Source organism: Pleurodeles waltl, chromosome 7 (assembly GCF_031143425.1).
Source record: "Pleurodeles waltl isolate 20211129_DDA chromosome 7, aPleWal1.hap1.20221129, whole genome shotgun sequence".
Classification (NCBI taxonomy): domain Eukaryota; kingdom Metazoa; phylum Chordata; class Amphibia; order Caudata; family Salamandridae; genus Pleurodeles; species Pleurodeles waltl.
In genome coordinates, this window is record NC_090446.1 from 121,899,708 (window position 1) to 121,914,624 (window position 14,917).

Sequence of the window (14,917 nt, forward strand, 5' to 3'; positions counted from 1 at the left end):
GAGAAAACTTCCATACCACATAGGGGGTGATTCTGACCTCGGCGGTAAAATGCCCTTACCGCCGGTCAGAAGACCGCCATAACACCGCCGCGGTCAACCGCCACGGTCATTCTGACCCACAACGGCCAAACCTCCAAAAATCCGTCCTCCACTGCAGCCCGCCACATCGGCGGGCAGCGATAAACTGGAGATGACCAAACCTCCACCGTCACGCCAACAGAAATACGCCCATGCCATTACGACCCACGAATCCACACGGCGGTCATTCAAACGCGGTATTCCATTGGCGCTACACACCGCCGCGGTCAGAATACACACACATCACCAAAACACAGCCACATTGGACAATTTGAAAAACACACACCTGATACACATACACACACCACTCCCACACAATCAACCAACTATAAAACACACACCCACATCACCCACAAACCCCTGCGACCCCAATTACTGAGAGAAGGAGAGAGAGACACAGCAGACAATCCAAAGCAAGACACACTGAGGCACACTACACCATCACACACACCACATAGTAGCACAAAGCACCACTCACCAACACACGCCTCATCACATACACCACCCCACACCTCACCCACACCACCCCATGGCACCCCAAAGGCATCCACGATTTTCGGACCAAGAACTCCGGGTCATGGTGGAGGAAATCCTAAGAGTGGAACCCCAGCTCTTCGGCTCGCAGGTGCAGCACACCAGTATAGCCAGGAAGGCGGAGCTATGGCAGCGGATCGTGGACAGGGTCAACGCGGTGGGACAGCATCCCAGGAATAGGGAGGACATCCGCAAAAGATGGAACGACCTACGGGGGAAGGTCCGGTCGATGGTCTCCAGGCACAACATCGCGGTCCAGAAGACTGGCGGCGGACCCCCACCCACCCCTCCCGAATTTACATTGTGGGAGCCAGAGGTCTTGACCATCCTGCATCCTCAGGGCCTCGCAGGAGTAGCCGGAGGAATGGACTCTGGTAAGTCCCATCTCAACTACTATATCCCCCACACCCCACCAGCATGCCAACCCACACCCCCACCCTCACCCCCAACCCCCAGCACACATCCTTCCTGACAATGTCTCACCAGCACAACCCACCCATCCCAACACCAACTCCTGCATGCCAACACAAACCATGGGCACCCATCACCTAAGCATGACCACTGCACTAACCCCTCCCCCCCACTAAATACCCTCACAACACCTCCCTCCAGGGAATGCCTGCACTGGGGGACAAGGGCACCCACAACACGCATGCTATTGCACACACAGAAACAATAACCAAACTCTCTTACCCCATGTAGGACCCGAACGACAAAACACCAGGCAGGAGGGTCCAGAAGTGTCCATCCCACCACCGGAACAGGCCCACACTGAGGATAGCAGCTCTGTCGACAGTGAACCTGATGACCAGCCCGGACCATCGGGGACCTCTGGGCAGTCGGTTCCCCTCACCCAGACACAGGCCACACCAGACCCGACCCCCTCTGCCGACACCAGCACAGCTCCCACCCAGCGGGCCCATGCCTCTGTCTCTAGGACAGCTCAATCAGCGGTGTGTCTGCCACTACAGGGCACCCAGGCTAACCCGACACCCCAACAACAACAGGGACCTGGGGGCAGTGGGAGCGGGCACACCGGCCAGGGGACAGAGGCCGGGGGAAACCGGGCAGCTCGGAGGGCTGCTGTGCGACAGGGGGGGGAGGAGAGGCCCAGGGAACCCACTCTCCAAGAGGCCCTCACCACCCTCATGGGGGCCTACCACCACTCCCAAGAAACGATGGCGACGGTACTGGCCAGGTTCACTGAGATCCAGGCACAGCAGGAGGAACGCTACATGGGGTTCAGGGAGGAGCTGAGAATCATCGGGACCGCAATGGGGACCATCGTCCTGGCCCTCCACAGGATAGAGGACGCGTTGCGGGACCATGGTGCACCACACAGGGCCCCTGTCACTAGGCCGGACCAGGAACAGCCTACCACCTCCGCCGGCGCTAGTGGACAGGAGGTCCCAACACCTCGACAGCCCCCCAGAACCCCACCTCCTGCTGAAGAACAACCACCCCGTAAGAGGAGCCTGAGACCAAAGAAAAAGACAGAGTAGGATGTCAAGACCCCCGCCAGCAGGACATACCCCCTCAAGTCTTCCCACTGTCCCACATTGCCACCCTGTCCAACCATGAACTGCCTATGCTCCATCCTTCCACAGGCAAAAGAACAATGCACCTGTGAGACTGAGAACTGGACTCTGCCATGGATATTCCTCCACCCCCACCCATCACCCTTAGAATCACATGTACCGGTATCTAGCACTGTAAATAAATCACATTTTGCACACAAACCTGTTTTGAGTCATGCTGTATTATTAACAAAGGGATAACATATTACTGTTCAATTTCTGTTCTGTCAATTAGTCATGACAACATACCAATGTCAATACGCTGTATTTCATGGGCGAACCAAGCAGAAGTCAGGTACTGAGTCAGACAGCACTGAGAAGGGAAGGGAAAGGCATAAATTAATAAAAAACATCTGTGGGGAACTACAGAAAGTACAGATGCAGGAGGCTAGAAGCAATTGTGAAATGGCGTGGGTGATTCTTACCTGGGTGTTACTGGAAATACTGTTGTATCACTCTGTCCCTATTATCTGTGTCGTCCTCAGAGTCTTCCTCCTCTTCACTCTCCACAGGCTCCACGGCTTCTACAACACCACCATCTGGACCATCCTCCTGCAGGAAAGGCACCTGGCGTCGCAAAGCCAGGTTGTGAAGCATACAGCACGCCACGATGATATGGCACACCTTCTTTGGTGAGTACATTAGGGATCCACCAGTCATATGCAGGCACCTAAACCTGGCCTTCAGGAGGCCAAAGGTTCGCTCAATCACCCTCCTTGTACGCCCATGGGCCTCATTGTACCGTTCCTCTGCCCTTGTCCGGGGATTCCTTACTGGGGTCAGTAGCCACGGCAGGTTGGGGTAACCAGAGTCACCTATTAGCCACACACGTTGTCTCTGTAGCTGCTCCATCACATAGGGGATGCTGCTATTTCGCATCACATACGCGTCATGCACTGACCCTGGGAACTTGGCATTTACATGGGAGATGTACTGGTCAGCCAAACAGACCACCTGGACATTCATCGAATGATAATTCTTTCTGTTTCGGTACACCTGCTCATCGTCTTTTGGGGGTACCAAAGCCACATGGGTCCCATCAATGGCACCAATGATGTTGGGGATATGTCCAAGGGCATAGAAATCACCCTTCACTGTGGGCAAGTCACCCTCCTCGGGGAAAATGATGTAGCTCCGCATGAGTTTCATCAGGGCAGACAACACTCTGCTCAAAATCTTTGAAAACATAGGCTGAGACATTCCAGATGACATGGCCACTGTGGTCTGGAATGACCCACTGGCCAAAAAATGGAGGACTGACAAAACCTGCACCAGAGGGGGAATCCCTGTGGGTTTGCGGATGGGGGACATCAGGGCTGGCTCCAGCTGGGCACACAGTTCATGGATAGTGGCACGGTCAAGTCGGTATCGAAGGATTATATGGCGTTCTTCCATTGTCGACAGGTCCACCAGCGGTCGGTACACGCGAGGATTCCTCCTTCTCATCCCAAGTCCCAGCGGACGGTGCCTAGGAAGGACAACATGGAGCACAGAGTCAGCCAAACCACAGGTACGGACAGACAGCTTGCACAGTTAAAGAATGGCAATGGGTTGAAAGGCGTGTATGTGTGGCAATGCAAGGCCTAGGCCTGTGTGTCGCAGTCAAAATTAAGCCATGTGGGCCCTTGAAATGGCGGCTGCCTGACCTGTGAAGTGGGACAATGGGATGTGAGGTCACTGCGCTGGCGGGGCACACCGTGGCGGTAGGCGGTCGAAGACCGCGGCGCAAAGCCGCATTGGTTAACATTGAAGCCTATGGGTTTCAGGAGCCAATAACGAAGTGCGCCGGCGGTCGCGGTACGCACCGCCGCGGTACGCACCGCCACGGACGTGACCGCCATTTTCTATCTGCTTAATCACTCGAGACCTGATCATCCACAGGAGAGGACCTATACTGCAAGTGCTGCTGTGACCTCGGTCTGGAAGATACAATGGCTGTTGTGACTGGGGAAAGGGCCCCTGCCTTCACGTCTGAAGAATTGGACAAGCTCATGGATGGGGTCCTCCCCCAGTATGCGCTACTCTACGGTCCTCCAGACCAACAAGTGAGTACCCCGGGTGCTAATGGAATGGGCTATGCCTGTGTGGATTGGGGTGGATGTAAGTTGGTGGGGTGGGGGGCGAATGAGGAGTGCAACGCCCGACAGATGAGAGCATGTGCCATATGGCAAAGTGGGTGGGGGGGGGCCAATTACATCTAACATGCAGGCCATTGATGATTTCCTCCTTTCCACCCTGTACATGTCTAATAGGTCAGCGCCCATCAGAAGATCGAGATTTGGCGTGCCATCGCCAAGGAAGTCCGGACCTTGGGGGTCCACAACAGACGGGGCACCCACTGCCGCAAGAGGTGGGAGGACATCCGCCGCGGAACAAGGAAGACCGCAGAAACACTGCTGGGGATGGCCTCCCAACCTAGGAGGGGTGCCAGTCGCACCATGACCCCCCTGATGTCCCGGATCCTGGCGGTGGCCTACCCTGAATTGGATGGGCGCTTTAAGACATCACAGCAGACACAAGGGGGTGAGTATCAGCACATTCTCCTATCTTTCTGCGCAGTGGAGGCGTCTGGGTGGGGGAGGAGGGCTGTGGGTGACATTAGGCCAGGGCGCTTTCTGTAGTGTAGTCCTCTCCCTTAGGCATGGCCCTGTGCCCCCGGCCCCCACCTCTGTAGGGTGACAAGTACAGCCATTGAAGGTCCAGCATCTCCCATGTGCGCGTTTGACGTCTCTTGGCCTGTTGTCCTAGTCAGTAGTACTGAGTAGTGTACCCCGAATGCGCGGCTTAGTGCATTAGGCTCCTGTGTCTGTCCTCTCCGCCAACGGTGTTGACATTGCATGCACTCAACCTGGTCTTCTTTTTTCTCCCCCCACCCTTTCTCTTCATCTTCTTGTGCATGTGTGCATTAGCATCATCAGGCGGAGGAGATATGGCATCGGAGCACGAGGGAGCTGCAGGACACAAGGCCCCGGTGGGCCCAGGAACAGACACCGAGGGCACCAGTGATCCGGAGGGCGAGGGGAGCACCACGACGGGGACCGCTGGTGAGAGCAGCGAAAGCGACACGTCCTCGGATGGGAGCTCCCTAGGGGTGGCGGCAACATCCGTGCCCCCCGCCTCTACAGGTACAGCCACCACCCAGCGCACCAGCCCCGCCCTCCCAGCAGCCCCTCAGTCTTCGCTCCGTGCCGCTTCGCCCAGGAAGGCGCGCGTCTCCTTCGCCCCAGGCACCTCAGCCCCTGCCCCTGTTGCCCCTGCTGCCCTCAGTGCGGAGCTCATTGACCTGGTAAGGACGCTCATTGTTGGGCAGACGACCCATCTGAATGCCATCCAGGGTGTGCAAAGGGAGGTGCAACAGAGCAATGCGTACCTGGAGGGCATTCATTCGGGTCAGGCTGCCCATCAACGAGCGTTCACTGCTCTGGCCTCAGCACTGACGGCAGCCATTGTCCCTGTTTCCAGCCTCCCTCTTCTGACTGCCTCCAGCCTGTCTCTGTCTCCTGTTCCTCAGCCTATCCCATCCACACCATCAGACCAGCCTGCACACACCTCAACACCCAAGAGCAGCTCATCCAAACACAAGCACCACAGATCCCGCAAACACTCACCCGAGCAACACCCAGATGCAGACATGCCAACAGCCACTGCCACCCCTGTGTCCCCCTCCTCCTCGTCTCCCTCCTCCCTCCCTGTGACGTCTACACTCACACCTGCATGCACCCCAACATCAGCCAGTGCTTCCATCACCACCTCACCCTCCAGTACAGTCCACACTCGTGCAGTCACCACCCCCACTGCCATGTACACGTCCCCTGTGTCCTCTCCCACTGTGTCTGTCACCCCCTCTTCCAAGACACACAAACGCAGGCAGCCACCCACCCAACAGCCATCCACCTCACGACAGCCTACAGCACCAGCACCTTCACCCAATGACAGCACACCTGACTCTCCTACAACCACCTCCTCTACCTCCACTTCCATCTCCACTTCTCCTACCCTTTACCTTGGCCCTAAAAAACTTTTCCTGGCTAACCTTAACCTCTTTCCCCCCGATGACCTCCCCCATCCATCTTCAAAGAGTCCCAAGAGCACCGCAGCCACCACCAGCCCAGCTTCGGGTGTCACTGTTGTGCCTGGGTTCTGGAGCCCACCCTTTGGCAGCAGTGACACATCGATCAGCAGCAAGGACACGTCCAGCCCCCCCCCCGGCAAGAGGACCCGCAAAACCAAGGACCGCCGTGCGAGGACCGACAGGGCTGCCCCCAAGGAGCAATGTGCGGCCACTTCACCACCCACACCATCTGGGGGAGGCAAGGGCCCGAGAGCCCCATCAAAGGAGCGGAAGGGCAGCAGGAGCGCGGAGAAGGTGGACCCCACCTGCCACATCCCAGCTGGGAAGGAGGACACTAAGGAGGCCAGGAGTCCGTCCCCGAAGGGTCCAGAAACGTCACGGTCCGAGGGCGACTGAACAGGGAGTCCAGGCCAGGTCTGGCTCCCTTGACCTGCTGGATGGGCACCGCTGAACAGGGCCCGCGGTGCAGAAGAGCACCGCTGAACAGGGCCCCGCCGTGGAGATAGGCACCGCTGAACAGGGCCCGCGGTGCAGAAGAGCACCGCTGAACAGGGCCCCGCCGTGGAGATAGGCACCGCTGAACAGGGCCCGCGGTGCAGAAGAGCACCGCTGAACAGGGCCCCGCCGTGGAGATAGGCACCGCTGAACAGGGCCCGCGGGGCAGAAGAGCACCGCTGAACAGGGCCCCGCCGTGGAGATAGGCACCGCTGAACAGGGCCCGCGGGGCAGAAGAGCACCGCTGAACAGGGCCCCGCCGTGGAGATAGGCACCGCTGAACAGGGCCCGCGGTGCAGAAGAGCACCGCTGAACAGGGCCCCGCCGTGGAGATAGGCACCGCTGAACAGGGCCCGCGGTGCAGAAGAGCACCGCTGAACAGGGCCCCGCCGTGGAGATAGGCACCGCTGAACAGGGCCCGCGGTGCAGAAGAGCACCGCTGAACAGGGCCCCGCCGTGGAGATAGGCACCGCTGAACAGGGCCCGCGGTGCAGAAGAGCACCGCTGAACAGGGCCCCGCCATGGAGATAGGCACCGCTGAACAGGGCCCGCGGTGCAGAAGAGCACCGCTGAACAGGGCCCCGCCGTCTCAAGCACCGCTCCGCTGGGCCCTTCATTTCAAGCACCGCTCCGCTGGGCCCTTCCTGTCAAGCACCGCTCCGCTGGGCCCCGCCGTCTCAAGCACCGCTCCGCTGGGCCCTTCCTGTCAAGCACCGCTCCGCTGGGCCCCGCCGTCTCAAGCACCGCTCCGCTGGGCCCTTCCTGTCAAGCACCGCTCCGCTGGGCCCCGCCGTCTCAAGCACCGCTCCGCTGGGCCCTTCCTGTCAAGCACCGCTCCGCTGGGCCCCGCCGTCTCAAGCACCGCTCCGCTGGGCCCTTCATTTCAAGCACCGCTCCGCTGGGCCCTTCATTTCAAGCACCGCTCCGCTGGGCCCTTCCTGTCAAGCACCGCTCCGCTGGGCCCCGCCGTCTCAAGCACCGCTCCGCTGGGCCCTTCATTTCAAGCACCGCTCCGCTGGGCCCTTCCTGTCAAGCACCGCTCCGCTGGGCCCCGCCGTCTCAAGCACCGCTCCGCTGGGCCCTTCCTGTCAAGCACCGCTCCGCTGGGCCCCGCCGTCTCAAGCACCGCTCCGCTGGGCCCTTCCTGTCAAGCACCGCTCCGCTGGGCCCCGCCGTCTCAAGCACCACTCCGCTGGGCCCTTCCTGTCAAGCACCGCTCCGCTGGGCCCCGCCGTCTCAAGCACCGCTCCGCTGGGCCCTTCATTTCAAGCACCGCTCCGCTGGGCCCTTCATTTCAAGCACCGCTCCGCTGGGCCCTTCCTGTCAAGCACCGCTCCGCTGGGCCCCGCCGTCTCAAGCACCGCTCCGCTGGGCCCTTCCTGTCAAGCACCGCTCCGCTGGGCCCCGCCGTCTCAAGCACCGCTCCGCTGGGCCCTTCATTTCAAGCACCGCTCCGCTGGGCCCTTCCTGTCAAGCACCGCTCCGCTGGGCCCCGCCGTCTCAAGCACCGCTCCGCTGGGCCCTTCCTCTCAAGCACCACTCCGCTGGGCCCCGCCGTCTCAAGCACCGCTCCGCTGGGCCCTTCCTGTCAAGCACCGCTCCGCTGGGCCCCGCCGTCTCAAGCACCGCTCAGCTGGGCCCTTCCTGTCAAGCACCGCTCCGCTGGGCCCCGCCGTCTCAAGCACCGCTCCGCTGGGCCCTTCATTTCAAGCACCGCTCCGCTGGGCCCTTCCTGTCAAGCACCGCTCCGCTGGGCCCCGCCGTCTCAAGCACCGCTCCGCTGGGCCCTTCCTGTCAAGCACCGCTCCGCTGGGCCCCGCCGTCTCAAGCACCGCTCCGCTGGGCCCTTCCTCTCAAGCACCGCTCCGCTGGGCCCTTCCTCTCAAGCACCGCACCGCTCCGCTGGGCCCCGCCGTCTCAAGCACCGCTCCGCTGGGCCCTTCCTCTCAAGCACCGCTCCGCTGGGCCCTTCCTCTCAAGCACCGCTCCGCTGGGCCCCGCCGTCTCAAGCACCGCTGAACAGGGCACCGCCGTCTCAAGCACCGTTGATGGTTCATTGTGCCCACCATGCCTCCTCCTTGACCAGTGGAGACTGTCATCCACCTGATGGACTGTGGCTTTGCACTCCCCAGGATGGTCCAGTGGGCAATCCACCCACTGCAGAGACTTGAGAGACTGTGGCTTTGCACTCCCCAGGATGGCCCAGTGGGCAGCCCACCCACTGTAGAGACATTGAGAGACTGTGGCTTTGCACTCCCCAGGATGGTCCAGTGGGCAATCCACCCACTGCAGAGACTTGAGAGACTGTGGCTTTGCACTCCCCAGGATGGTCCCGTGGGCATGGTGGCTCCTCGTGGATCTGGCGTCGTGGACTCATGTGGCTGTGGTGCCCCCCCCTTCCCTTCCCCCTGAGGTGCCTGTAGTTTTTACATCTGATGCCCCTGCAGTGTTCTCTCCAAAGGACTCAGGTCTCCTGTGTGGGCTTTGCCCTTGTTTCTCAAGACTTTGGCCCACGGACATGCTGAATTCGTAGGATGTGCAGGACTTGGTACTTCAGTTATACACTGATGTGTATGTCATTTGTTTTGTTGTGGATATCTTTCATGGTTGTACGCTAATTTTCTGGAGCTTTTTGGTACATAAATATTTATTCCAAATATGATTATGTCCTAGCATTTTTCAGGGGTGTTTGGGTGGTGTCACTGTGACTTGGTGCTCTGCATTGGTGAGTACATGATTGGGGGGGGGGGGGGGGGGGTCGCATATGTGTGTGCCCGTAACCTTTCGTCCTCCCCCTCCCGTGTGTCGTAGGTGCAGTACTCACCGTTGTCGTCTGCGCCGGACTTCGTACTCGTGGTAGATGAGAAGGTAGACGAGAGCAGGTAGGATGTTTAATTCGGGTTCCATGCTGTCCTCCGTACTCGTGGAGTGTGTTTTGGTGAGCGTTTTCCCGTTCGTAGTCTGTTTCCGCCGTGTTTTTATCGGCGGTGCTCCCGCCCCGGAAAAGGTGGCGGATTGGTGAGTTATGATAGTGTGGGCGGTACATTGTCTGCCGCCTGCCTGTTGGCGGTGACCGCCGCGCTGTTTGTCTGTACCGCCGCGGCGGTCGGAGTGTTAAGTTGGCGGGCTGTGTTGGCGGTTCCCGCCAGGGTCAGAATTCCATTTTTTGGACCGCCAGCCTGTTGGCGGGTTGGCCGCCACTTTAACACCGACCGCCAGGGTTAGAATCACCCCCATAGTCTTTTTTGGTGGAACCATCAGTCATGAGAGGATAGCTACATGGATATAGAGTTGAAGGAGTCATCCGTGGAAAAACCAGAGGGTATATTACTAAGGACATATTACTATGGGTTCCTGGTTTAATCATCATGCCTCAAGGCTCTCGTCCCATGCAAAATGTAAATATCAAGATTAACAACCGAATTTCCCTATCCTTCTTCAAACTTCATTAAATCTCCCGGTCTATCTCCACAAACAGATGTGTCGCCATTTGGAGACTTCAGCAGGGAAGACTGAGGGGAAAAATACTTCACGTTTTAGGACATCAGATGGATGGCATTTTAGGAAGGGGGCATATGCAAAAGAGGTTTTAAGAGTCATAACTAGGGAGAGTCTAGGATATGAACCAACTCCTGAACTTTGCAAGACTTTTAGACCCATATTTATACTTTTTTAGCGCCCCATTTGTGCCTCTTTCTGATGCAAAATCGGCGCAAACTTACAAAATACAACTGTATTTTGTAAGTTTGCGCCGCTGTTGCGCCAAAAAGCGACGCAAATGCGGCGCTAAAAAAGTATAAATATGGTCCTTAGACTCTCTCCAATATAAAACATATAATTTTACCCAAGATAAGACCCATCTACTCTACATGAATTTTTTCATCCTCCTTTACTTATAGACCATCCATTGTCTTTTCCGCCATCACATATTAATTTGCTGGTTATGGATCAGACATCCCATTGTCTTCTATTTGCTGTATTGGATTATCCTTGTGCTATTATTTTACTTTCTTTTTTCTTTTACCACTGTGATATTCTTTTTCCTCTTTTACCCATGTGATTCGTTAACTATGTTTCGAGCTACTCAGCAAAATGTATTTCTTTTGCTGTTTTGAGTTATATAGTATTGTTTACTTTTACGTTTTCGGTTACCCAGGTAATGTTTTATTTTCTCCCTGTTTTGAGTTACCCATAAAATATTTTTGTTGTTCATTTTGATTGTTATTCAAGGAATGTCTTTTGTTTGCTGTTTCAGGTTATTTTATGATGTGGGTTACCAATTGAGATTTTCTTTTATTTACTTTTTTGAGAGACTCATTCAATATTGTTTTATCATTTTCACCCAGAGAATATTTTTCCTTTTTTGGGATACCAATGTACTATAATTTTTCTTCTTTTTGTGTCACCGATGTAAAATTAAATTGTGCTGTTTTAGTTTATGTTTGCCATGTTGTCTTATTTACTGGTTTGAGTTACCAGTAATCTTGTGAGCATATCTACCCATGTGATTTTTTTTCTGCTTTTGAATTACCCGTGTGTTATTCTTTGCTGCTTGTTGTAGGTTATCCTTGTAATTTCATTTACTATAATGGAATCTCTTGTAATTAATTTTCATTCGATTTTTTTCTTTAACCCAGTGCTTAATTTGTGCTTGCTGTTTCCGGGACGGGGCACCCGCAATTATTTATGGGGTCCGGCACTTACTTTTCTGCCTCAAGCATTTACTGTGAGGAAAAGACACATATGAGAAAGACGGAGGACGAGAATAACGAAAAAGGGTCACAATGGGAGAAAGCAGAAAGCTGCAAGAGTGAGGTGAAGGGGCAGGGAGTGGCAGTAAATGGATTAAAGAGGCCCGAGATGTCTTCATGATTACGCTATCTCAGTATTCCATGTTCGTGCATTAAATTTTAGCAGCCACGTGTTTAAGAGCAGGGCTTTGGGCACTGGCATGTTTTTATTTACAAATTAAGCTCTGCTTTAACCTATATCATATATTTCCTCATTTGTATTTATACCATTTTCTGCTTATTTGTTACCCATTTAAATTCAATATTTTGCTGTTAGTGATCCAATTTTTCTCCTTTATCCAAGTGACATACCCATTTACATTTTTTGTTGAACCACGTACATTTTTATTTGCTATTTTGAGTTTCCATGTAACCTGTTTTGGGTTTGTAGTATTCTTTTCTTCTCGTTGTGGGTTATCCATTTAATTTTGTTGTATTTGTTAATTAGAGTTTCTGTGCGCTGTATGTGAAGAGTCAGGAAAGGGAAAATGGGAATCAGATCAGGGAGCAGATCAACGAGCATCATGGAGCTTAAACAAAAATCTGAGTCAGAGACTATGATTGAAGAACATGGCTTGAGATGGAGACCAGTTCAGACCAGCTCAGTAGCAAATACTCGAGTGGCATGAGATGTATCACCGCGAAAGGCTTAGCAGTCTTTGCAATCAGGGATCCACAGCAGTTGTGTCTCCACTGCTCCCCATTAATACAGAAATGTTGGAATTGAAGGCACAGTAGCAGGGAGAAACTAATTCTGAAGAAGCGTAACGGAATGAACGATCCAGGTAGAGGAGGGGAAGAGCCAGGACCAGCGCCTTAAACCGGTGGTGCTGGGTTTAAAAAGAACTGTGGAGACATGAGTGCTGCAGATCTGAATCCTGCCTGCAGCCGGACAGTGATTAGAGAGAGTCCGGGAAGACATGAGTGGTTCTTACAGAAGCTTTGGAACCTCATTGAGGATGTCAAGTGAAGGTGTGAAGGATCAGGGCCTCAACCTTTCCAAGCTCTCTTTGGGAGAGGGCTTCGACAAGGAGGAACACATGATGACCAGTGACCATTCAGAATTAGGAAGGAATGCTGACACACCCCATTCTTTGCTATTCACACAAAAGGATCAGGAAAGGGGAGGAATTAGGCTCAGTTGAGAGGAGGTGGATGATCTGGTATAGGGGGAGCTTGGCCTTACCCAACATCTCCTGGCCTATTAACCTTTAATAATGCCTTGAAAAACAATAATAAATCAAAGAAGCACTAAAAACCAACATGAAGAACACTGAACGCAGATATTAATCCTAAAGTATTGCATTATACCTGGATTTGTATCTTAAAACAAACAATATTACCTGTTTGTTTGACATTAAATCATACCCTTTATGATAGAGTAAAGTTATTTACAATATTAATATTAAGTTAGTACCTTAAAGTCCTCCTTTCAAACCACAAGATATATGCCACGAGGAGTTCTTGTTCCCCTTTAACCAATTAGATATCCTTTTTCCTGTTTGGATTCTCCATAATCTTCTGTTCTGTGGGTTGTTTTTTAACACACCTGCATTCTCATGTCTAACTTTATAAACTGGCCCTGCCTGTTCCCTTCTACCACCAGGCCCACACCACAGGATCCTCCCTGACCACTTACCAGATACTGGAGTTCCTCATACACCACCTCCTTATAGTGCTGCAAGATCCTGGAAATGTTGCATCCTTTCTTCTTTTCGCTCAGCATCGAGACCACCAGCATCCCAAGCATGATCGCCCTCAAGAAGACCCTGGGGAGAGTCTGGAGGAAGACAACAGAAACCACTGAAGCATGTTGTGCAAAGGCCATGGGACTTCATCCTTCTCTAATAAAGCCTAAGAGACTACCCCTTAGCTAGGAACCTTTAATCTGCCCTTGCTTGATGGGTAGTGACTCTCCTGAGATAGGATAAATGGACTCCCTATCCAACAACAATTTCACCCACTTCCAGAAACATATCACCATTTTCTCTGCTTACACATTTTAGGGGACGTTGCACAGTTACTAGTTTATGATCGATAGGCTAAAATCCAGACCCAAATGTATTACCTTCTGATCCTTCAAACCCTTTTCAGCTTAAATGTATAATTTATTTTCAGTAACTGCTGGATTGAGATTGTTCCCTTCCTCCAGCAGCAAAGAAAGTGAAGAACCTTTACAGAGTTTGAACGGTTGCTAAAAGTGGTCTGTAAAAATACTAAAACAGACAGTAGATTGTGTAAACAAAACTCAATTCAATTCTGGCTAGGCACTACAAGTATGCAGGCTAATAAACATAAACAGATGCCATAGTCTGAAAGTATGCATTATATACCAAATATAGGGATATCTTTCAAAGTGTCATGGATTGAGGTTGTAGATTAAACTAGGTCTAGCAAAGTGGTAAAAAAATAGAGAGCCTTGAAAATGGCTGCAAATCAAATCTGTTAGGAACACTACCATAATTTGCTACTCAAAAATAGGATGCCTCTTTAGGATAACGTAGTTTAGGCTGCTTCGTAGTGAATTAAAGCTCTGATTTCGAAACATAGCTCCTAAGCAAAGTACAACCTTTCTTGTACCAGGCAAGTTCATTTAACTTCCGCTTCTTTACATCCTTTTAAGACTTGTGAGCCCTTTCTCTCCCTTGTCTTTTATAGCCTGTTATGGAAGTTCTCAGATAGAAGAGTGTGCTACTCTGGAGTGTGGGGGGGACAGCTTCTATCAACTAATTCAAAATAGGCTATTCTACCTGCTAAAGCATGGAATTAAGAGGGGCACTCGTATCGCAATCCACTAAAAACCCTACCACAGCCTGTCTCCTGTCCTTCCCCTTTTTCCCTTCTGACCAATCACCCAAGTTCATCCATGACCACCTCCTTTGGTCATTTATTAAACATATCATAATCATGATCATAGTTTAGATATTTTTACCAGTATGTAAGCTGGTATGTAAGCCCAGCTCATGACTCGTGTCTGAAGGCACAAAGCAAGTCAACTCAACCATGAGCAGTTCTCCTCTAGTTCAGTGCTTCCCAAACATTTTAGAACCATAAACTTTTGGTAGCTGCCTAGTTTTAATGGACATGAGGCGGGCGTTTTTTAATGTGACTAAAGCATCATGCGGTAGCGCACTGTCACCTACAGACAGCATATTTTTCATTGAGATGGCCATTAAATTTGCACAGAGATGGAGTCTTTACTGATAAAAGTATAGTGGCACAAAAGATAATCTGTGGAAATCAGGTTTCAGTGAATATTTATCATTCGTGTCTCACCAAGTACAGTGTCTTGATTTGTTTTGATCCTATTAAAATCTTTGTTTACACCACACTTCAGAATTACAAAACAAATGTGCTTCATTTTTGTTTTC

General features: G+C 52.9%; 1 protein-coding gene across 3 annotated transcripts in view; it reads right to left on the reverse strand.

The window, feature by feature from the left end:
• The window catches only part of C7H20orf204 (chromosome 7 C20orf204 homolog), a 142,966-nt gene that overhangs the window by 90,602 nt on the left and 37,447 nt on the right, over positions 1-14,917 (reverse strand). For all 3 annotated transcript variants that reach the window (XM_069243239.1, XM_069243238.1, XM_069243237.1), the window contains exon 2: positions 13,186-13,326. In XM_069243239.1, coding sequence (XP_069099340.1) covers positions 13,186-13,326 — 141 coding nt within the window. The remainder of the gene's footprint in view (positions 1-13,185; positions 13,327-14,917) is intronic.